Below are 22,115 nucleotides of genomic sequence, written 5' to 3' on the forward strand. Positions count from 1 at the left end.
TAAACATCAACTACATACTATGTTAAACACTGACATAACAAGGTGTAGAGCTGGATGAACACAGCAGGCCCAGCAGCATCAGAGGAGCAGGAAAGTTTGACGATTTGGGTCCTGACCCTTCTTCAATGTTAAACACTGCCAGCTTTGTCTGAAGTAGCCTCCCAGGTCACCATGGTGTCTACAGTTTGGAGGAGCACGCAGCAATACTTCAAGATTCATGACCTTCTGCACTCTGCAAGGGTAAGTGTGATCTTCATCAACTGCTCTGTTACCTCACACTATGACCATCCAAGTAAAGGCACAACGTGAGTGAGACTTTAAAAAAAGCAAACTAAGAGCCCTGAGATGTACTCTATTCCAACGCAAGAGATGGGTGCCTGTCTCTGTGCGCAAAGAGGTTTGGGAGCAACATTGCAATGTAAAATGACAGTAAGTTCCAAAATGCAGCATTGAAGTGCTGAACTGTATTAAACGCGAGTCCCATAGGTGCCATGATGTAGCGATGCTGACTATTTTGCTGGTGCCAAACTGCACATGGACCGAGACAGTGACTGCCACTGGCTTGTGCCTCAAGTTGTTGAGGAATGCTGGCCAAGACACCATTCTGTGGAATTCTTTAATACAGAAGGCTGCGGAGGCTGGCTTGTTAAGTATATTCAAGAATGAAAGAGATTATTTTTAATCAGTAAATAAATCGAGGGAAAAGGCAAGAAAGTGGACTTGAGGATTACCTGATCAGCCATGATCTCATTGAATGGGATCAGAAACCAACAGGTTTCTTTGAAAAAACGCCTCACTGAATGGCACAGCAGACTGATGAGTTGAATCGTCTATTTCTGCTCCTACATCTTTTGCTTTTTTGGATTTGGAGAAGATGGTGGCAAGTTGTAACTGCCAGGTACCCACTCTGACCTTCCTGGCAGGAATTGTAGCCCTCTGATATGTCTCAACTACCTGGTAAAAAAGCAAACTGCACGTATGAGGTAGGATTCATGAGATGTTACTCCGAGCAAATAGACTTCTTGTTACTGGCGAGATTCTCGCTTATTTTAACATCTTGGGTGGAAAAATCCAACTTTTGTCCCCTCGATGTCAAGAATGGCATTGTTCTGTACATATTTTACCAACGGTTCATTCACCATTGTGCAAGTCGTTTCGGGACTGAGACGATTACACGTTATTGGACGCCTGATCATCTGTGCCGTTGAACCTTCAAAACTATTTTCTCAATAATTAAACTGGATTTTTTTAAAAAAAAGACTTTCTCTCTTCCTCTTTAAACCTGTGGAATGTGTTTTGTATCTGTTACCTGATTTATTCCTGTTTCAATATTACGTTCTGTAAAAAGCCATTAAATTAATTTGGGTTTGTAAAATAAGCATGGAAAACTCCTGTTCGTTGTTTTCTACACGTGGTTCGAATTGCGATATTTGTTTGAAAGAACAAAATAAGTAGAAGGAGATAAGGCGTTGCAAACGCTGGAGAGCAGTCAGCTTAGAAACATGCACAACACGGTATGGAGCTGGAAGAACGTGACTTGAGTTGTCTATCCACAAGGACATAACTCCGTTCTTGTTCAGCAGTTTAATGTTTCCGTCGAATGACAGCACTTAGTTGCTGGGCTGGAGTCTTAGGAGAAATGCCTCGACTACCAGATCCCAAAGCCCCCTTAGCAACATTGCAATCAAATGCTTACACCCGTTGCATGCAAATAAATATCGATTTGTTGACAGCAAGAGGATCATGAGCAACTTGGAGACCTTTCCTATTCTGTCTCCGGGATTGAGGGTGACCCGGAAGTAAGCAGTCATCGGCACTGGTGTGTTACATTTATAGGGAGGAATCGCAACACGAGCGAACCTGGTATATCCACAGTACGTTCCAATTCGAATCTTACCCGGAGAGCTCCTGCATCCAGGAGGCTGTGCGATTGCTGTTAGCAACTAGACACCGAGAGAGAGAAAGAAAGTGAGTTGTGAATGTTTTGCGGAAACAGCAGGCCGCAGTGTGGAGAGACACCTTCGTTTGTTGTGATCTGCGTCTGCTGTTTAAAGGATAAAACTACTGGCTTTGTGAGTTTCCAGGTATGATAGTCTGCTTTCATCCTTGGGCAAAGGTTTTGTGAGCCGGATATTTTCATAACGAATTGGCCTAGGTATTAGCGTACTTGTAGACAAAATTAAGTTTTTAGTTTATGTTTTGAGGAATGTAATTTGTGTGTGGCGGCTGGGGGAGGGGTATGGTCGGTTATATGGGTTGGTAGTAATAATAATGCAAGTGTTAAATTGGAGACCGTTTTGAAAATAACTTAGATCAAATATTACTACGGAGTGTTGAAGATACCGAGATATTTTCAACATACAAGCATGAATTTTGAAAGGTTTGTTCAGAAATATTACTCGTGTTTGTACATTTCTGAAAGCAAATTTGTTTTGTACCTTTTTGTACACTTTATTGTAGGAGATGATAGCTTTAGAATTACCTTTCGATAGTATGGATCTGAATAATTGGATAGAATGTAAAATCTAACTGTCTACTAATAAGCAGTAGGACCACATTGCATAAATACAAGTCTGTCAAGATAAAGTTGCATGTCATATGAGAAAATGATAGCAGTGTGAAAGATTCCAGGCAGAGATAATGGGAACTGCAGATGCTGGAGATTCCAAGATAATAAAATGTGAGGCTGGATGAACACAGCAGGCCAAGCAGCATCTCAGGAGCACAAAAGCTGACGTTTCGGGCCTAGACCCTTCATCAGAGAGGGGGATGGGGGGAGGGAACTGGAATAAATAGGGAGAGAGGGGGAGGCGGACCGAAGATGGAGAGTAAAGAAGATAGGTGGAGAGGGTGTAGGTGGGGAGGTAGGGAGGGGATAGGTCAGTCCAGGGAAGACGGACAGGTCAAGGAGGTGGGATGAGGTTAGTGTCCCCACACCTCCTCCCTCACCCCCATCCCAGGCCCCAAGATGACATTCCGCATTAAGCAGAGGTTCACCTGCACATCTGCCAATGTGGTATACTGCATCCACTGTACCCGGTGCGGCTTTCTCTACATTGGGGAAACCAAGCGGAGGCTTGGGGACCGCTTTGCAGAACACCTCCGCTCAGTTCGCAACAAACAACTGCACCTCCCAGTCGCAAACCATTTCCACTCCCCCTCCCATTCTCTTGATGACATGTCCATCATGGGCCTCCTGCACTGCCACAATGATGCCACCCGAAGGTTGCAGGAACAGCAACTCATATTCCGCCTGGGAACCCTGCAGCCATATGGTATCAATGTGGACTTCACCAGTTTCAAAATCTCCCCTTCCCCCACTGCATCCCTCAACCAGCCCAGTTCATCCCCTCCCCCCACTGCACCACACAACCAGCCCAGCTCTTCCCCCCCCCACCCACTGCATCCCAAAACCAGTCCAACCTGTCTCTGCCTCCCTAACCGGTTCTTCCTCTCACCCATCCCTTCCTCCCACCCCAAGCCGCACCCCCAGCTACCTACTAACCTCATCCCACCTCCTTGACCTGTCCGTCTTCCCTGGACTGACCTATCCCCTCCCTACCTCCCCACCTACACCCTCTCCACCTATCTTCTTTACTCTCCATCTTCGGTCCGCCTCCCCCTCTCTCCCTATTTATTCCAGTTCCCTCCCCCCATCCCCCTCTCTGATGAAGGGTCTAGGCCCGAAACGTCAGCTTTTGTGCTCCTGAGATGCTGCTTGGCCTGCTGTGTTCATCCAGCCTCACATTTTATTATCTTGAAAGATTCCAGGCATATGTGTAGTCAGCCATAACAGAATTGTAGTGTGTCTGTTGTCATTTTTAAAACAAAAATTCATCCTCCATTGGAGTTTCCTGAAGTACAATGTGTTAAAAAAGAGGAAGTGGGTGGGGGTAAAGAATAAGGAAGCAAAGATATTCCCTCCTGGACCTAACTGCGATCTTTTAATATAGTTGACTAGACTGTTCTCCAGTGGTTTCCTCGATCATTCCACTCTTGAAAGGATTCCGCTTTGGTTGTAACCTGAACATCTCCAACATTGACTTCTCTTCTGCGGCTGAAGTAATATCTCCAGAGTCAATAAGAATTTATCTTTTGACCTAATTCTTATGCCTCATCTACAAACTGCCCCCTGGTGACATCACCTGCAGAGCTGGGGCTTTATTTTCCTAAATACAAGGAAGACATCTGGTGTATTTCCCCAATCTGTGTTGACCCCAGTATCACCTCTGTGGGGGTACACTGTATAGTCAGTGTTAAATCTTTTGACTGTAATTTTCTTCTTAGGGAAGGTAGAACTGGTGGACTCCAGCCCAAATCATGGACCCTGTGGTTGCTACTGGTACCACCAGCTGCAGGCTGTGGTTTCAGGCTGAACCAAACTGTTTACCAATTGTTTGTTTCTTTCTTCCTTTCTTTTTCCTATTTGTTTGATGCGCTTCTTAACACTGAATAGAGGCACTGATGCCCATGTCCTCTCCCTCACTAATGCTGTAGCGGCAGAGTTATGGTTAAAACCCTGACTTGTGCACGTGTCACCTTCAAAATTGATTTATTCCAAAGCTGGCATCTTGCCTGTCTTGGAAGCATCAGCACCTTCAAACTCTATTCTGGTTGTATTACTGTTTCATGTGTTTATTACCCTGTCCTTGTTGATCCATATTGATTTATTGCCCCCCTGACATTTTCAGTTTGAAATCCTGCTACTTGACCACCTCCATTTCTACATCATGCCCTCAACTCTGCAATCCTCCAAATCTGGGTTTCACTGTGAACCCCCAATTGGACCCTCTTCCTTGTGCCCATTTTTTTTCCCGGAATTGTCAACTGTGAATCACTAGAATCCCTAAAGCGTGGAATCAGGCCATTTGGCTCATCGTATCCACACCAACTGTCCAAAGAGCATCCCACCCAGACCCACACCATCTCTGTAACTCTATGGCTAATTTTCCATTGCTAATCCACCTAACTGACACATCCTTGGACACTATCGGCAATTTAGTGTGGCCAATCCACTTACGTTGCACATCTTCGAACTGTGGGAGGAAGCCAGCGCACCCAGGGGAAACCCATGCAGATGCAGGGAGAGTATGCAAACTCAACACGGACAGTTACCTGAGACTTGAATCGTACCTAGGTCCCTGGTGCTCTGAGGCAGGAGTACTAACTACTGTGCCCTCCGTATTGACTGAAATTGCCTCCTTTCGATTCTCTACTTGCTCCTTTCAGACCCTCCAAATGGTCCATCTCTCTGATTAGACTTTTAGTCATCCTTTTTGTTTTGGCTTTGTGTTCATTCTTTTTCAATATGTGCTTCTGTGAAGAACCTTGGCAACAGAGAAACAGATGTAATCAGACAGTTCAGTCACTAAAACTTGTCTTTGCATTATTGCTTAACAACATATTGACACAGTGCAGAAGGAAGCCATTTGGTCCATCACATCCATGACACCTCGCTGAACAATTCACTGAGTCCCTTTCTCCCTGTCTTCTTTCCATAGTTTTGTGTGCTTGTTCTCTTTAGATATAGTCTACATCCTTTTTGAATGCTTTGATTCAGTCTGCCTCCACTGAACTCCTGCAGTTCATACCAGATCTCAAACACTCATGACATGAAAACGTTTTTTTGTCTTATTTGATTTTGCTTCTTTTGCCAATTAATTTAGAGCTTTGACTTCTCCCTTTTTTAATTCATTCATGGCATGTGAGCATTGCTGGCTGGCCAGCATTTATTAGCTGTCCCTAGTTGCCTTTGAGAAGGCCATGGTGAGCTGCTTCCTTGGACGTTGTTGACCCCACATTGTGCTCAGGGAGGGAAGTACAGGATCTGATCGTGAAGGAATGGTGATACATTTCCATGTTAGGATGATGAGTGGCTTAGACAGAAAAAGTGGTCGATCCTTTTGCAAGTGGGAATAGTTTATTCTGCCCATACCGCTCATGGTTTTGAATACCTCTTTCAATTACCCTCTAATTTTTCTTTTCTCCTAGGAAGCTCGAACCCTAAGCTCTCCTATTCTTCATCACTGGATCCATTCTCATTAGTCTTTTCTGCAGTCTGTCCAGTGCCTTCATATCCTTCCTAAAGTGCAGCTCATAGATGGAGGTAGTACTTCAGCAGTGGCTGAGCTAGTGCCTTGTATAATTTCAACGTGACCATCTTGCTTTGCATTTTATGTCCCTGTTAATAAAATTGAGGATACTGTATGCTTTATTAGCTGCTCTCAACTTGCAAACTTTACATACTTATGGACATTTTACACCTGGGTTCCTATGTTCCTGGACTCTTTTTTTTTTAAATTTACCACCCGCTACCACTACTGCGAACTGTCCTAATGGCTTGGTACATAGGTGTTTTCCCCTCTACCTCTTAATAGAGTCAAGTCATTGAGACTAAGAATGTCAGAGTCTTTCACAGTCTGTACTGAGCACAGCTGATTGCAGCCTGTGTTAATAAGTTTGCTGCAAACACACTCAGAACCTCTGGTTTTGGGGTGGGGGGTGTTGAACGGCACAGAAGCCTGAAAATAACCAAGCTATTTAGCTGTAAGTTTTCTTTGGATCTGTCATTGAAGACATTTTTTTTCTTGGTGTGCAAGTTTGCTGCTTTCTCCTTTTGTGGGAAAGAAAATGTATTGGGGGTGGGGTTTGGAAATGGAGTTTGGAAGGAGATGCTTAGGAAAAAAGATTAGCTGATTGTATTCCTGTTAAAACTTATCTTTTGACTTTTTTTCATCACCTTACCTATTATGAACAATGGTCTTTTCGAAATGCTTTAGCATTTGTGTTAAAGGTGCTGTGCAGATATACCTTCTTGTTCTAACTTTATTTGGTTTGTGCAGGGTTGAGTTGAACTACGCAGGCCATACTGCAATAGCATGGGAGCTGAACAGAGCACTTACGACAATAAACAACTAGAATGTCATGCTTCTGGTAAGTAACAGTTAAAATGCTGGGACTTCCTTGATGCTCAGTTAAGTGGAAGTAATTTCTTGTGCCCTTCCATTGAGTAATACAGAGTTAGTTTTAAAAAATTTTAAAGTTGAAATGGAATTTAAATTCTCCAATACTGTGACTGTGGCAATTTTAAAGCATTATAATATTAAGTACCTTTTACTACAACTGTTCATACACTGAAAGCAGTTTATAATAATATTCTTTAATGACCAACTCAAAAAGAAACATTCAGAATGTGCTTTATAACTATATCCAATCTAAACCATAACTATATCTTCTATATCTAAATGCTGCATAATAGTTAATTCTGCTAACTGTGGGACTAAAGTGATCAAATTGATCATTTTAGTTAAGCCTCCCCTTGATTTTTATTTTCCATGAGATAATGTGGGTAACACCGGCTAGGCCAGCATTTGTTGCACATTCCAAATTGTTCTTAACTGAATGGCATTTCAGAGGGCCATCAAGAGTCAAACTCATGGCAATCAGTTTGGAGTCAAATTTAGGCCAGACTGGGTAAGAATGGCAGATTTCTTCCCTGAACAAGATTAGTGAACCAGATGGATTTTTACAACAATTGACAGCTTCATGGTCACCTGAGAATAGCTTTTAATTGCAGATTTATTCATTGAATTTAAATTCAATCAGCTGTATTTGTGAGATTTGAATCTATGTTCCCAGAACATTAGCCTGGGGCACCTGATTCCAATCCAACATCAACACTAGAATTATATGATTTATGAACTAAAATGTGACTTTCGGAAATTAGTATGTGGGATACGTTTGTGTTCTAGTTCTGTTGCTAACCCAAGTGAAATGGCCATCTGAATTTTTTTCATATTTGCACCAATTCAAATCTATGCCAGCCTGGATCTCATTGAACAAAAGTTCAGTTTGTCTTGTAAAAGCAGTATTTTGCCTTGCTATATTTTTAACTTTGTTCCTTTTGTTTCTCCTATTGCATGAGAATTGCATCCTATGAGAATACAGGGTGACTAGGACAGGCTAGGTGAGTGGACGGATGCATGGCAGATGCAGTTTAATGTGGATAAATGTGCGGTTATCCACTTTGGTGGCAAGAACAGAAGGCAGATTACTATCTCAATGGAGTCATGTTAGGTAAAGGGGAAGCACAATAAGATCTAGGTGTTCTTGTACATCAGTCAATGAAAGCAAGCATGCTGGTACAGCAGGCAGTGAAGAAAGCTAATAGCATGCTGGCCTTCATAACAAGAGGAATTGAGTATCGGAGCAAAGAGGTCCTTCTGAGGCTGTACAGGGCCCTGATGAGACTCTACCTGGAGTATTGTGTGCAGTTTTGGTCTCCAAATTTGAGGAAGGACATTCTTGCTATTGAGGGAGTGCAGCATAGGTTCATGAGGTCAATTCCCAGAATGGCAGGACTATCATATGTTGAAAGATTGGAATGACTGGGCTTGTATACACTTGAGTTTAGGAGGATGAGAGGGAATCTGATTGAGATGTATAAGATTATTAAGGGATTGGACACTCTGGAGGCAGGAAGCATGTTTCCGCTGATGGGGGAGTCCATAACCAGAGGACACAGTTTAAAAATAAGAAGTAGGCCATTTAGAACAGATTTGAGGAGAAACTTCTTCACCCAGAGAGTGGTGGATATATGGAATGCTCTACCCCAGAAGGCAGTGGAGGCCAAGTCTCTGGATAGTTTCAAAAAAGAGATAGATAGAGCTCTTAAAGATAGTGGAATCAAGGGTTATGGGGATAAGGCAGGAACAGGATACTGATTGTGGATGATCAGCCATGATCATAATGAATGCTGGTGCTGGCTCAAAGGGCCGAATGGCCTATTCAAGCACCTATTGTCCATTGTCTACTATTTTTCTGCTTGTATTGTTCTTCCTTCCCAGTTCAATTTCTTTTGTGTTCCTATCTTGAATTTTTTTTTCCCCTTTTCAGCTTACACATTTAAGTTTCTTCTTGCACCCATGTTTCTACTTTTCCATGTTTCGTCTTTTTATATTCTTTTTAATATTCATCTTGTTTGTTTTTCCTGACTTGATAGTTTTCCCTTTTACTCTATTGTCTATCTTCTTATTATTCACTTTTTATTCCTTTTATTGTAGTTGCCTCTCTGCCACGAGTAGATGAAAGGTTGTTGCCCTTTTGGTGGCCTTTTGAGTTTGTAGTTTCATAATCAGATATATTGTAATGCTGCCATATTCATTTTCATGGGCTACTAATACATGTACATATTTTAAATTTTTTTATTTTTTTGTTTCTTATTCAGCAACAAATTCTCCAGCGAAGCAAAGAGCTAAAATGGATGATATCATAGTTGTTGCTACAGGAACACAGCAACCTGCTCGAACCACTTGGAATGATCCAGATGTTATTAAGCTTCATGAAATTCCTACCTTTCAACCTCTGCTCAAAGGTGATGCTTGGTTTCCATTCTTGTTCCTATAATACGTGGCCTGTAGACAATATCCAATGCAGTTAAATGTCATTTGCTTTTTGAATTTACAATAAGACCACAAAGGTATCACGTATACCTATCTAATTCAAATATCTTACTTCTTACATTTGTACAGCACGGAAACAGACATTTTGGTCCAACTTGTCAGCGTTGACCAGATATCCCAATTCCAACCAGCACTTGCCAGCGTTTGGCCTGTGACCCTCTTAAACCGTTCCCATTTACATACTCATCCAGATGCCTTTTAAGTGTTGTAATTGTACCAGCCTCCACCACTTTCACTGGCTGCTCTTCCCATACAGACCACCCACTGCGTGGAGAAAGTTGCCCCTCAGGTCACTTTTTTAAGTCTTTCCCCCTCTCACCTTGAACTTATTCTTTCTAGTTTTGGACTCTGGGAAAAAGGTCCTGGCATTTCACCCTATATGTGTCCCTCATGATATTGTAAACCTCTAAAATGTTACACCTCAGTCTCTGCTGCAGGGAAAATTGTCCCAGCCTAATTAGCCTCGCCCTATCGCTCAAACCTTCCAACCCTGGCAACATCCTTGTAAATCTTTTCTGCGGCCTGTCAGGTTTAACAACGTTCATCCTATACAAGGGTGACCAACACTGTATCCAGTATTCTTAAGTGGCCAATGGCCTATAGAATAGAAACATTACATTGAGTACAGGAGTTGGGATGACATGACCAATGAAGACAAACGTTCTTTTCTTTAACTCATTTCCTTAATCCTAAATTTAACATTGACTCTGTAATTTGTTTCGGTTGCACTTACTGAAAGGAGTTGTTCTTTGGTGTTGTTCATTGTCGGATTGAACTGTACAGAGGTCAAAACTAGAGTGCACATGTCTAGCGAGAGAATTTGGAACAACTTTATGAAAAAATCTGCTGGGACACTGTGAAGTCAAAGTTTGAATGGACTCCTGGAAAATGTTTTCTTTTATCATATCAAGTTAACAGAGAAAATACTTCTACACTTAGACTAACGTCTCTTCACTTTTCACAATAAGTGAGAAGCTGTTTATACAGGATATTAAATGGATGCTCTGTCCTATTTGTCTAGAGTTTAAGTTCCTGTAGTGAGAATATAGAAATTCAAGTCTTTTTCGAGTAGGCTGAGGTAATCTGCGTCATCTTTGTTTAATATTTCCAAGACTAACATTATTAAAGTGTATCTGTATATTTAAATTCAGAACTTGATTAGAAATTCCCTGCAAATGCAAATAATCATACAATTATTCCAATTTTCCATCTATGTTAAATGTTTCATTGTGGATTAATGGACTGTTTTCAGTCTTTGAGGAGGAATCTAAGATCAAGAACAGATGTAAAATTAAATGTATGATAGAATTATAGAGGTACTACGATGCAGGGGGAGGCCGTTTGGACCATTAATGCATGTTCTGGCTTGTTAAATGACTGTCATTACCTGGTGTTAATTTCCTGCTTTATCCCATCACCCTTGAACATTATTTGTATCCAAATAATCATCCAATTCCCTCTTGAAAGCCTCAGTGGAACCCACCCCCAGCACATTTCCAGGCAGTACGTTCCATACTTTAACCACTCATTGAGTGAAAAAGTTTCTCCTGTCTTCAAACTTGCTTTTTATTTGCTGATCACTTTAAATCTATGCCCTCTATCCAGCTGAGCCATTTTTTGAAAACCTTTCTGATTGTCCCTTACCCTTCTCTGCAAGGAGCACATTTCCAGCACGTGTTCCGTCTGTGCTCATAACTGAAACTGTTCATCCCTGGAAATGTCTTTGTAACCCACTTCTGTACACTGTCTCCAGTGCATTCCGTTAGTCCAATAATGTGGCACTGAGAGCAGGAATTTTCTATGAAGTGCTCTGTAATACAGGACGACAGTCACTGATTTTTAAATGTTGATCACTTTTTTGAACAAACTGAATAGGAATGCCTGATTGTTCATCTTTCATAGGCCTGAGGTTCACAATTACCTCTCTTTTGAAGAGCTGTAGTTCTTGCAGTGGAAGGTGCTTCAATAATTGTGATGGTTAGAAAATTCCAGGATGGTTGCCTAATGATGGTGTTGCCTAAGTTGAGCAGGTCTTTGATTTGGTGATAATAGTATTTCTACAACATTGCTGCTTTTGTTCTTGGTGGTAGAGGCTGCAGGTGAACGAGGTAATGTCAGAGCAATTTTCGTGAGTTGTTGCAATGCAGCTACAAATGGTAAATGAAATCATAAACTGTTTGGGATGTTGTTCTTGAGTGCAGTTGTTCGTGCAGGTGAATGTTGAGTATTGTGTCACATTCTTGACTTGAAGGCGCTGGAGAGATTTTGAGGAATCAAGAGATGAGCTACTTGTCCAAGAGCACAAAGCACATAGGAGCAGGAGGAGGCCATTTGGACCTTAGAGCCTGCTGTACCATTCTTCACAATCATGGCTGATCATTTATCTCAGTAGCCTATTCCTGCTTTTTTCCCCCATAACCTTTGATCCCATTCTCCCCAGATGCTATATCTAGCCACCTCTTGAATACATTGTGTTTTAGCATCAACTATTTCCTGTGGTAATGAATTCTATAGGCTCACCATTCTTTGGGTGAAGAAATATCTCCTCATCCCCATCCTAAATGGCCTACCCCAAATCCTCAGTCTGTGACCCTTGGTTCTGGACCCACCGTCGAAAACGCCCTCCCTGCATCTACCCTGATTAGTCCTGTTAGATTTTATAAGTGTCTATGAGAAACCCCCTGCCGCCTCATTTGCCTGAACTCCAGCAAAAACAATCCTAACCTAGTCAATCTCTCCTCATGTGTCAACACTGCCATGACCGGAATCAGCCTGGTAAACCTTCCCTGTGCTCCCTTGAAAGCAAAAGCATCCTTACTCTGAAAAGGAGACAAAAATTGCACACTGTATTCTGGGTTAGGCCTCGTCAAGGCCCTGTATAACTGCAACAACACATTCCTGCTCCTGTACTCGCAACCTTTCACAATGAATGCCAGCATGCCATTTGCCGCCTTTTATCGCCTGTTGCACCTGTATGCTTACCTTCAGTGACTGGTGCACAAGGACACCCAGGTCCTGCTGCGCACTCCCTTCTCCTAATTTACAGCCATTCAGGCAGTAGTCTGTCATCTTGTTTTTGCTTCCAATGTGAACGATCTCACATTTATCCAAATCATACTTCATCTACCATTGATTTGCCCACTCGCCCAACCTATCCAAATACTGCGTCCTCGTCACGGCTCACCCTCCCATCCAACTTGGCATCATTTACAAACATTAAGATGTGTATTTTGTTCTCTCATCCAAAATCAGTAATAAATATTGTGAATAGCTGGGGTCCCAGCACCGATCCCCGTGGCACCCCGCTAGTTACTGCCTGCCAACTTGAAAAGGATCCACTAATTCCTATTCTTAGTTTCCCCTCTGCCAACCAGATTTCTATCCATTTTAGTACACTTTCTTCCAATCCCATGCCCTTTAATCTTGCACAATAATCTCTTTATGCAGGACTTTGTCAAATGCTTTCTGAAAGTCCAAGTATTGCACATTGACTTGCTTCCCCCTTGTCAACCCTACTAGTTACATCTTCATAGAATTTCAACAGTCTTGTCAATCATGATTTTAACTGCTAAATCTATGCTGACTCTGTCAGATCTTGCCACTGTTTTCTAAATGCTGTGCTATAAAGTCCTTGATAATAGATTAGAGAATTCTCCTCACTGCTGATGTTAGACTTATTGGTCTATAATTCCCTGTTTCTTCTCCACCTCCCTTTTTGAATATTGGAGGGTAGCTAATCTCACTGTAATCTGCAGTGACTGTTTCAGAGTCTGTAGAGTCCAGGAAGATGACCACTAATGCATCCATTGTTTCTAGACCCACTTCCTTAACTACTCTGGGATGTCGATTATCAGGTGCTGGGGATTTATTGACCTTCATTCCCATCAATTTTCCAGCACCATTTCGGTACTAATATTGATCTCCCTTCGTTCTTCCTTCTCACTAAATCTTACATTCTTCAACATTTTTGGTGTCTGATTTGTGTGTCCTCTTTTGTGAAAATAGAACCAGAAGTATGTATTCAGTTGCTCAGACATTTCTTTCTCTCCCAATAAACATGCCCCTGTTCCTGTTTTTAGGGGACCTACATTTGTCTTCGCCAATCTCTTTCTTTTCACATACCCATAGAAACGCTTGGTGTTAGTCTCTGTGTTCCCTGCAAGCTTACTTTTTGTACTGCATTTTTCTCTTCTTATTCAGTTCCTTGGTTCTTAGCTGAATTCTAAACTGCTCCCAATCCCCAACATATTATTTTTCTCGGCCAGCCAATTTGACCTATTCTGGTACACATTTCTTTAATCAACTCATTCTGACATGGAATGATGAACCTCTGGAACAGGTGGCATGAACTGGTCGAGAGGTAGGGATGCTACAATCGCATCACCAAGAGCTCTTTTTATAAAGAATATTGCACCTGATATTCATAAGCAACCCCATTCTAGTACTAACCAGAGCTGAGTTTGATTAAACTGTGGGGCCAGATGTGATTGGGTGTTTTTAGACTAGTGCTAATGGGACATGTGATCAGTTAAGTGAAAAATGGGTTGGTTGTACATGGATCAATTCCTACAGAAAAGGACATGAAGGTGTGGAGATGGGTAATGAACATGGAATGTGTTCAATCTTTAAAATTGTTAAAGTCAATGTTCCACGCCACAGATACTGTTCCCTCTCAGTCACCCTGATCCACTCTCACTCCACTCCCGTGCGATTTCAAGGAGCGATACTTGTTCATTTACGCCACTATCCGAGGGCCTAGATACTCCTTCTAAGTGAAGCACCGATTCGCCTCCGTTTCATTCAATCTAGTTTGCTGTATTTGCTATTCACTATGTTGTCTCCTCCATTTGGGGATATGAGGGACAGGATGACCACTTTGTGGAAAACGTTTGTTCTTTCTGACACAAGCTTCCAGTTGCCTGCCGCTTGTTGATAGCACCATGTTCCCTGGTCAACATTTCTGTCTCTGGTCAGCTGCAGTGCTTCAATGAAGCTCACGCAAGCTCAAGAAGCAGCACCACCTTCTGCCGAAGTATATTATCTAAGTGTCAAGTCTCAACATTTGAGCTTAAAGATTTCAGTGTGAATACCTTCCTCTGTGTCATTAACCTTCTCCACCTTGCCATAGTTTTGACAAGACTGAGCGTTAGCTCCCAATGATTTTCTCACGCGACCCTTTGGTTGAAAAGAGTGTGTTTGTCGTGCAGGCAGCTGGCACATGCTGTAGATGTTAGATCTATATCTCTGTCTGCTATACACCAGAATATGTGTGCAAGCTGTGAGAAACAACCTGTTTGTGTCTTATCGATAGGTCAGTATTGTAATACTGATTAGTTTTGACTGAAGATGACAGGGTGCCAATGCTGTAAGGCACAGATGCTGTGGGTGTAGGGGTAAGTGCTAAGTGAGCCAGTGCTAATGGAACAAACAAGCAGCTGTGAAATATACTGTGCCCCCAACTTTTGAGCGAGGCTCCTGTGTGCACAGTGTCCTTGCAATAGCCTTTCAAACTTGTTTGCCAGCGCACAACTCTTGGTGCAAGTCTATGCTTCCATAATGCCCTGGGAGTGTATTGGAGAGGGGCAAGATATTACTGAGGGTTTAGCAAATGCCTTGTCTGTGGATGAAGTGTGTGTGGATTTGGCTGGTGCCCAAGGATTGTGTGTTGAGATGCTGTTTGGTCCTAAGCAACACAGCATATAGTGAGTTCATCAGGTGTCTACTCTGATTTTCATGTCACTCTTTCTTGATGTTCAATATACTTGGTAAGATAGAAAGCTGAATATTATGACGGCAGTTGACCATTGACCAGATATTTAATAAGCAATAATCCCCCTTCATTGGCAGCTCCCCATGCTGTGAAAAACAAACGATGGAGTGAGATTCTTCTGACACTGATCTTGGACTTGCCAGACTTTTGTCCAATCCTACCTCAAATCTCACCAGAACGCACGTTGCTTAGACCCTGATGAGAATCCACCCTCAATTTTTCTCTTCATCAGACTTGTGCATGTTTCCAGCATTTTCTGCCAATGTGGTATACTGCATCCGCTGTACCCATTGTGGCCTCCTCTACACCAGGGAAACCCAGTGGAGGCTTGGGGACCACTCGGTTCGCAATAAACAACTGCACCTCCCAGTCGCGAACCATTTCAACTCCCCCTGCCATTCCTTAGAGACATGCCCATCATGGGCCTCCTGCAGTGCCACAACAATGCCACCCAAAGTTTGCAGGAACAGCAACTCATATTCCACTTGGGAACCCTGCAGCCCAATGGTATCAATGTGGATTTCACGGGCTTCAAAATCCCCCCCCCCACCCCCCCACTGTATCGCAAAACCAGCCTAGCTTGTCCCCGCCTCCCTAACCTGTTCTTCCCCTCATCTATCCCCTCCTCCCACCTCAAACCACACCTCCATTTCCTACCTACTGACCTCATCCCGCCCCCTCGACCAGTCCGTCCTCCCTGAACTGACCTATCCACTCCCTATCTCCCCACGTATACTCACCTGTACTGGCTCCATCCCCACCTCTTTAACTTGTTTGTCTCTTCTCCTCGCTCCATCTTCGATCTGCCTCTCCGTCTCTCTCTTTATTTCAGAACCCTCCTCCCCTCCCCCATTTCTGATGAAGGGTCTAGGCCCGAAGTGTCAGCTTTCCTCCTCTGAAGAAGCTGCTTGGCCTGCTGTGTTCATCCAGCTCCACACTTGTTATTTTGGATTCTCCAGCATCTGCAGTTCCCATTATCTCTGATACATTTTTCTTTGATTTTAACAGTATGTTCCACTTGTACCTTGATTGAGAAGGAGGTTACATGATTTTAGCTGTGCTGACAACCTAGAGGCTGGCATGCCTTTCCTATTTGGGAGGGGTTCCATGTACAGGATTAGTAATTGATCCCAATCCTTGACTAAACTAAAAATCTTGCAGATGCTGGAATTCACGATAAGTGCTTGATGTATTGGAAATAAACAATAGTTCCCTCAATTTGAGGGAAGGGAAAATAGTTCAATATTTCTGAGGTCCTTGTCCAGACCCCAAATTTTTCTTTTAGAATGCCAGTTCTGATTGCCTTCTAGGTACTGCTGACAACAACAGCCTCACTTCTGGTCTCATTGATTCATGGGGGATAACTGATTCCTGTGGGAGACTGTTGATGAAGGTTCGTTTAGCTAGCAGAAAGCAGAGTAGTGATAAATGGGTCCTTTTGGGATCGGCAAGTACTAACTAATGGTCTCTTTTATTTATTGTCTGTATCAATGACTTAGATGAAGTGACCAAATGTATGGTAGTTAAATTTGTTGATGACATTAAGGTAAGTCGTAAAGTAAGTTGTGAACAGGACATTTAAAAATCCTGCAAAGAGATATAAAAAGATTGAGTGTTTAATGACTTGATGGAGTATTATGTAGGAAAACTGGCAGGAAGAATGGGTAAAATAGGAGCATATTATTTGAATAAAGTGAGATTGAAAAACTCTGTAATTCAAGGGGATCTCAGTCCTGGATATGTGATTCACAAAAATTCAGTTAACAGCTACAAGATTAGGAATGCAAACTAAATGTTGCCATTTATTGCAAAGGGAATCGCTTGTAGAAGTAAGGAAATGTGGCTGCAGTAAGGGGCTCTGAGTAGTGTGTACAATTTGGTCCACTTACAAGTTACTTTCCCTCGAAGCAGCTTAAAGAAGTTCACTTAACTGATTCCTGTGACAAAGGGCTGCCTTGTGAGTAAGAGTTCACAAGGTTGGGCCTATGTTAATTGAAGTTTGCATGAATAAGCAGTGATCTTACTGAAACATAAGATCCTGAGGGGACCTGATGGAGTATATACAGGGAGATGTTTCCTTTTGTGCAGGAGTCCAGAACTAGAGGACACAACCTATAAATGAGAGTCTCCCATTTGTATGGGGAATAGGAGAATTTTTCTCTGAGGATCCTTAATCTTTTGGACTTGCTTCTGTTGGAGGTTAAGTCATTGAATATTCAGAGCTGATCGAGAGATATAGAAGCAGATGGGAAAGTGAACTTGATGCCACAATCGAATTAGATCATGATCTTACAGAATGGCAGAGCAGTTGTGAGGAGCTGAATGGCTTGTTCCTGTTTCTAATTCATGGGTTCATAATTTTAAATATTTGCACCCATTTTCAGTACATTTGGGACACCAGCTTAAGTGGAGGAAAGGAATCTTGCTGCTGTACCATTAATGGGCCAACAGAGTTTCAGAACTATGAATATACTTTTTCTTTTAGCTTATGTGGCTGTGGACTCAAACAATTAGTTCTGAAGCCAAAGACAATTCAAACACCATTTGTGGATGAGCTTAATAAGCAGCCACTGCTTAAAGGCATCAGGCTTTGAAAATCATTAAAAGCTGGAAGATCCAAGCTTGTCTGCTGTTCATTGGTAACTTAATCCAAAACTGCAGAGTGCTAAATCGTGAGTTTTAGTTTCAGATTTTTTTGTTTTGAAAATTTACCTGTGGCATCAGAAATAAACGCTGCTGGGAGAACTCGCTGGTGACTTTCACGTGGTCGCATGTGATCTTTTTGTGTTCCCTGAGCTGGCAGTCAGGGTCTTGGAAGAATCATGTGTGAATCACTAAGCTGACAACCAGCATTACTGACTTGTAGTGACACCCCAGATCATATAGTTGAGACCATTTTGGGGTCACAGGAACTAATTTTCGAAGTTAGAGCCAAGAACCAAGTTAGATCCAAGTTGATAGATTTTCTAAAACAGTAGGCCCTAAAATTACGCCACCAAATGACAACATCTAAGTTTATTTTAATAAATGCCTTAGTCAAAATAGCAGAGAAAAGCAGCTTCAGCTGAAAATGTTGAACATCTGTGCATGAGCTACCTGTAAAATGTTTTTAGGTCCATAGCTACAGGAGTAGGCCATTCAGCCCCTTGAACCTGTTCTGCCATTCAGTAAGATTATGGTTGATCTATACCTGTTTTTGGCCAGTATCCTTTGATAATTTTTGTTTTATTAAGCAAAGGTATCAGTCACAGATTTAAAATGAATAACTGATCTGGCATCCACTTGCACGTGTGAAGAGTTCCAACATCTACTATGCTCACATTCCTGTGTGTAGAATTGCTTCATAACATCTCTTGAACAGTCTCTAGCCCTAGTGCCTCCTAGTTCTAGAATCCCCAACCAGTGGAAATAGTTTGCCTTCCCTGTCTTTTCCTGTTAATATCTTGAGGATGGTGATCAGATCACCCTTTGACCTTTTAAACCCTAGAAAAAAAATCTGGCCCAGTTTGTATAATCTGTCCTCATAACTTAACTGCTGAAGTCCAGATACTTGTAACAGATTCTTGGAACTCTGTTTCTTAATTCATCCAGCATCAGTAGTTGGCTAGTATTTATTGCCCATCCCTAGCTGCCCTCGTGAAGATAGTGGTGATTTGCCTTCTTGAACCACTGCAGCCCACATGCTTATAGGTTGATCCACGATGCATTTAGTGAGGGAATTGCAGGATTTTTGCCCAGCAACAACAACGGAATGGCGATATATTTCTAAGTCAGGATGTTGAGTGCTTTGGAGGGATCTTGCAGGTGATGGTGTTCCCATGTATCTGCTGATTCTATCCTTCTAGTTGGAAGTGGTCATAGGATTGGAAAATGCTGTCGAAGGATTTTTGAGTATCTGCAATGTATCTCATTGTACTCCCTCTGAGGCCAATATATCCTTCCTAAGGTGTGATTCCCAGATGTCGTCACAGTACTCCCATGGGGTCTAAGCAGCACCACTTCTGCATTTTTGTACTCCAGCCCTCGAAATATAAAAGTCAGCATTCCATCAGCTTTCTTGTTATATTCTGCACTTGTTAGTGCCGCTCTTTAGATTTATGCACCTGAACGTCAAGTCTCTTCAGATATCCACCATATTTACTTTCATACCCTTTACTTATCCTTCACTTGGTCCAAAGTGGATAACCTTGCATTGTGTTACATTGAACTCCATTGCCAATTCTCTTGGTCTGCCATTATTGTTTTGTAATTTTATGCTAGCATGTACACTGTCTAACTTTTCTGTCATTGGCAAATTTGAATGTATGATTTTCTGTGCCATACTGCAAGACCCTTACACAGTTGCTTGTGGGACACCAGTGGTCACAGCCTGCCAGTTTCAGGAGCTACCCATTATTCCTACTTTCTGTCGCCTGCCACTTGACCAATTTCCCAGACACATCAGTAATTTGACCTCCATTCTGTGGCCTTCCATCTGCATTTGTTAACAGCCTCTTACATTAGACTTTATCAAATGCTTTCGCAAAGCCCATATAAACAACATTGATGTTCTCCAATCCATTATCTTTGCCACATCTTTTCTTTTCAAAAAAAAATTGAGGTTTGCGAAGCATGTGATAACTGTCACGAATCCATGCTGGCTGTCCCTTATTAATTGAAAGTTTAAGTGTTCAGTTGCCCCATAATTGACTATAAACTCCAGAATTTCCCCACCACTGATGCTAAGCTAATTAGTCTGTAATTCTCAACTTTTCCACTTTCGCCTTCTTGCAAGATGGAGTGATGTGCACAACTGCATAACATCAGTTGGGCTTAGCTGATTAACACAGCTGACTACAACTAACACTTAACAGCCCCATTCATTCTTATTCCAATATTATGGCACAGTGGTAGTGTTCCTTATTCTGAACCAGGAGGCCTGGGTTCAAGCCCTATCTGGTCCAGATATGTAATAACACCTCTGAATAAGTTGATTTTTGGAGGAAAAAAGTCATATTTTTTTTAAAAAAAAAAAGCAAGCCAGTAATCCCTGTTGATTGGCAGCTTGCCCCTGTCGAGCAAGAAACTCGCTTCACCGCGAGTCAAAAATATAAAAGATAGAATGACAATGAATGAGACTCTTGTAGAGCAGTAGTAGTGTTTCTAGCTCTGAATCAGGAGGCCAGGGTTTAGATCCCATCCACGCCAGAGGTGTGAAATTAAGATATCCGATAAGGTTGACTAAAAATACTTGCGATAACAGAAGACCTGGATTCGAGACCCACCTACTCCAAAGGCGTATCATAACAAGACTGAGCAGGTTGGTTTTTTTAAAAGAAGTATCTGGATTGACAATGATCATATTTCCAACATTTAGGGAGAAATTATGATTTGGCTTGATGAGAAATATGAAATTGCCTGAGTTACAGGGGGATCAGTTGAGCTGAAAACAAAGGCATTACAGAGTTAGTGGGTTTGCACCTGGAAAACTGGGTATAACCGAATAAAATGGCAATAGTATATCACCTGAGCTATTGGCTAACTTTCTTCACGTGTGTGTGGTATTGCTGTCATTTACAAAAATTGTTTTTGAGAACCTTTTATTAGACATACTGCTAGAAACACTCAATGTCGAGGAGTCTATGAAGAGAGCTTGTTCTTGATCGATTTATATTTTCACCCATACTCCTTTTTTTTTTAGGGTACAAATTTTCAAAGCAAAATTGATGAAATTCTCCAGCTCTGTGTAAGTGCAGGACGTGGCACATGCATTCATCAGTGGAGCAGGAAAAGAACTTGGGGAGGAGACATCAGTAGGATTTGAATTTAAAAATACTCTGACAGCAGGGCAGGCAGACTTCCCACACCAATACCTGGGAAGTGTGGGGAATTAGAGAAAAGTTTGTACCGTGAAATCTCACTTTCTCTCTATCAAATGGCAAAGGTTGGTTTTGGACGGACACTGATCCAGAGTCTGCAGCATTATTGCTCTGAGGTGCAGCAGGTGGTAAAGAAGCACAGCCGAAAGGTCATTGACCTGAAATGCTAACCTTACTTTCCTCTGTCTAGAAGTGTTGCAATTCCATATTGGAAACTTGACATCAAAACTTCAAGTGACTACGGCTTTTCATCTTTGTCTTAAAGTCAATCTTTATTTTCATATTTAACCAGCCTGACTTTAGTACTTTTTAATCAAGATTATGGAGTATGACTTAGATTAGCACGCAGGCCAGCGATTGAGAAGCAATGAGTTTTAACCCCTTCTCGACATTTAGAATTCTCAACCTCAACATTCATTCATGTTAATTCATTGCCAAATGAACAACCTTTCAAGTGAGGAGGATCTGCTGTTCTTGTTTTTAGGTAACTGTTGTGTACACTTGAAAAGGTTAATAGAAATTATTGATCTGATCAATCATTAAGTTGCTAGAAAAATAAATAAAGGCTGACATTGTACTTTAACTGAATCGATTTTAATCTACCAGTTATTATAATCTGTTCTATACAGCAAGATGTGAATTGAAGTTTGGAATGATAAATTCTTAGTCAGATACTGCAATAAACAGTTGTGCATTGTTACTGCCAACAGAGGGAAACCTTGAGCTTTCGCCACTTTGAGGTTTAAGTGGTTGGGCTGATTAAAATCAAAGGAAATGACGGACATCTTACGAGGTCACCTTTTCATATAAGTTGAAGGTGCAAACATGGCTTTTGGAATTGATACTTAAATGTGATTTTTGGCACGTGGCCAACCAAATAATACATTTTTAAAGGAGAGAATGTTACAGAAAGGATTCTTAAAAGTGAGTGCTTTAAGGAAACAGTGACGTTTTTTCAGCTGGATTGGTGGCGCCACACACAGCGCTACTGTGTGAGAGCCTCATTATTTCATTCTCGTATTCACA

At 41.8% G+C, this 22,115-nt stretch overlaps 1 protein-coding gene across 2 annotated transcripts in view; it reads left to right on the top strand.

The window, feature by feature from the left end:
• Positions 1 to 1,641: 1,641 nt before the first annotated feature.
• The window catches only part of borcs5 (BLOC-1 related complex subunit 5), a 94,219-nt gene continuing 73,745 nt past the window's right edge, over positions 1,642 to 22,115 (top strand). Inside the window, exons 1-3 of one of the 2 annotated variants that reach the window (XM_048548545.2) lie at positions 1,642 to 1,968; positions 6,843 to 6,933; positions 9,227 to 9,373. In XM_048548545.2, the coding sequence (XP_048404502.1) occupies positions 6,879 to 6,933; positions 9,227 to 9,373 (202 nt within the window). In that variant the 5' untranslated portion in view covers positions 1,642 to 1,968; positions 6,843 to 6,878. Of the gene's footprint in view, positions 2,085 to 6,842; positions 6,934 to 9,226; positions 9,374 to 22,115 lie in introns of both variants that reach the window. The other variant, XM_048548544.2, reaches the window with a different exon arrangement.

Source organism: Stegostoma tigrinum, chromosome 18 (assembly GCF_030684315.1).
Source record: "Stegostoma tigrinum isolate sSteTig4 chromosome 18, sSteTig4.hap1, whole genome shotgun sequence".
Taxonomy (NCBI): Eukaryota; Metazoa; Chordata; class Chondrichthyes; order Orectolobiformes; family Stegostomatidae; genus Stegostoma; species Stegostoma tigrinum.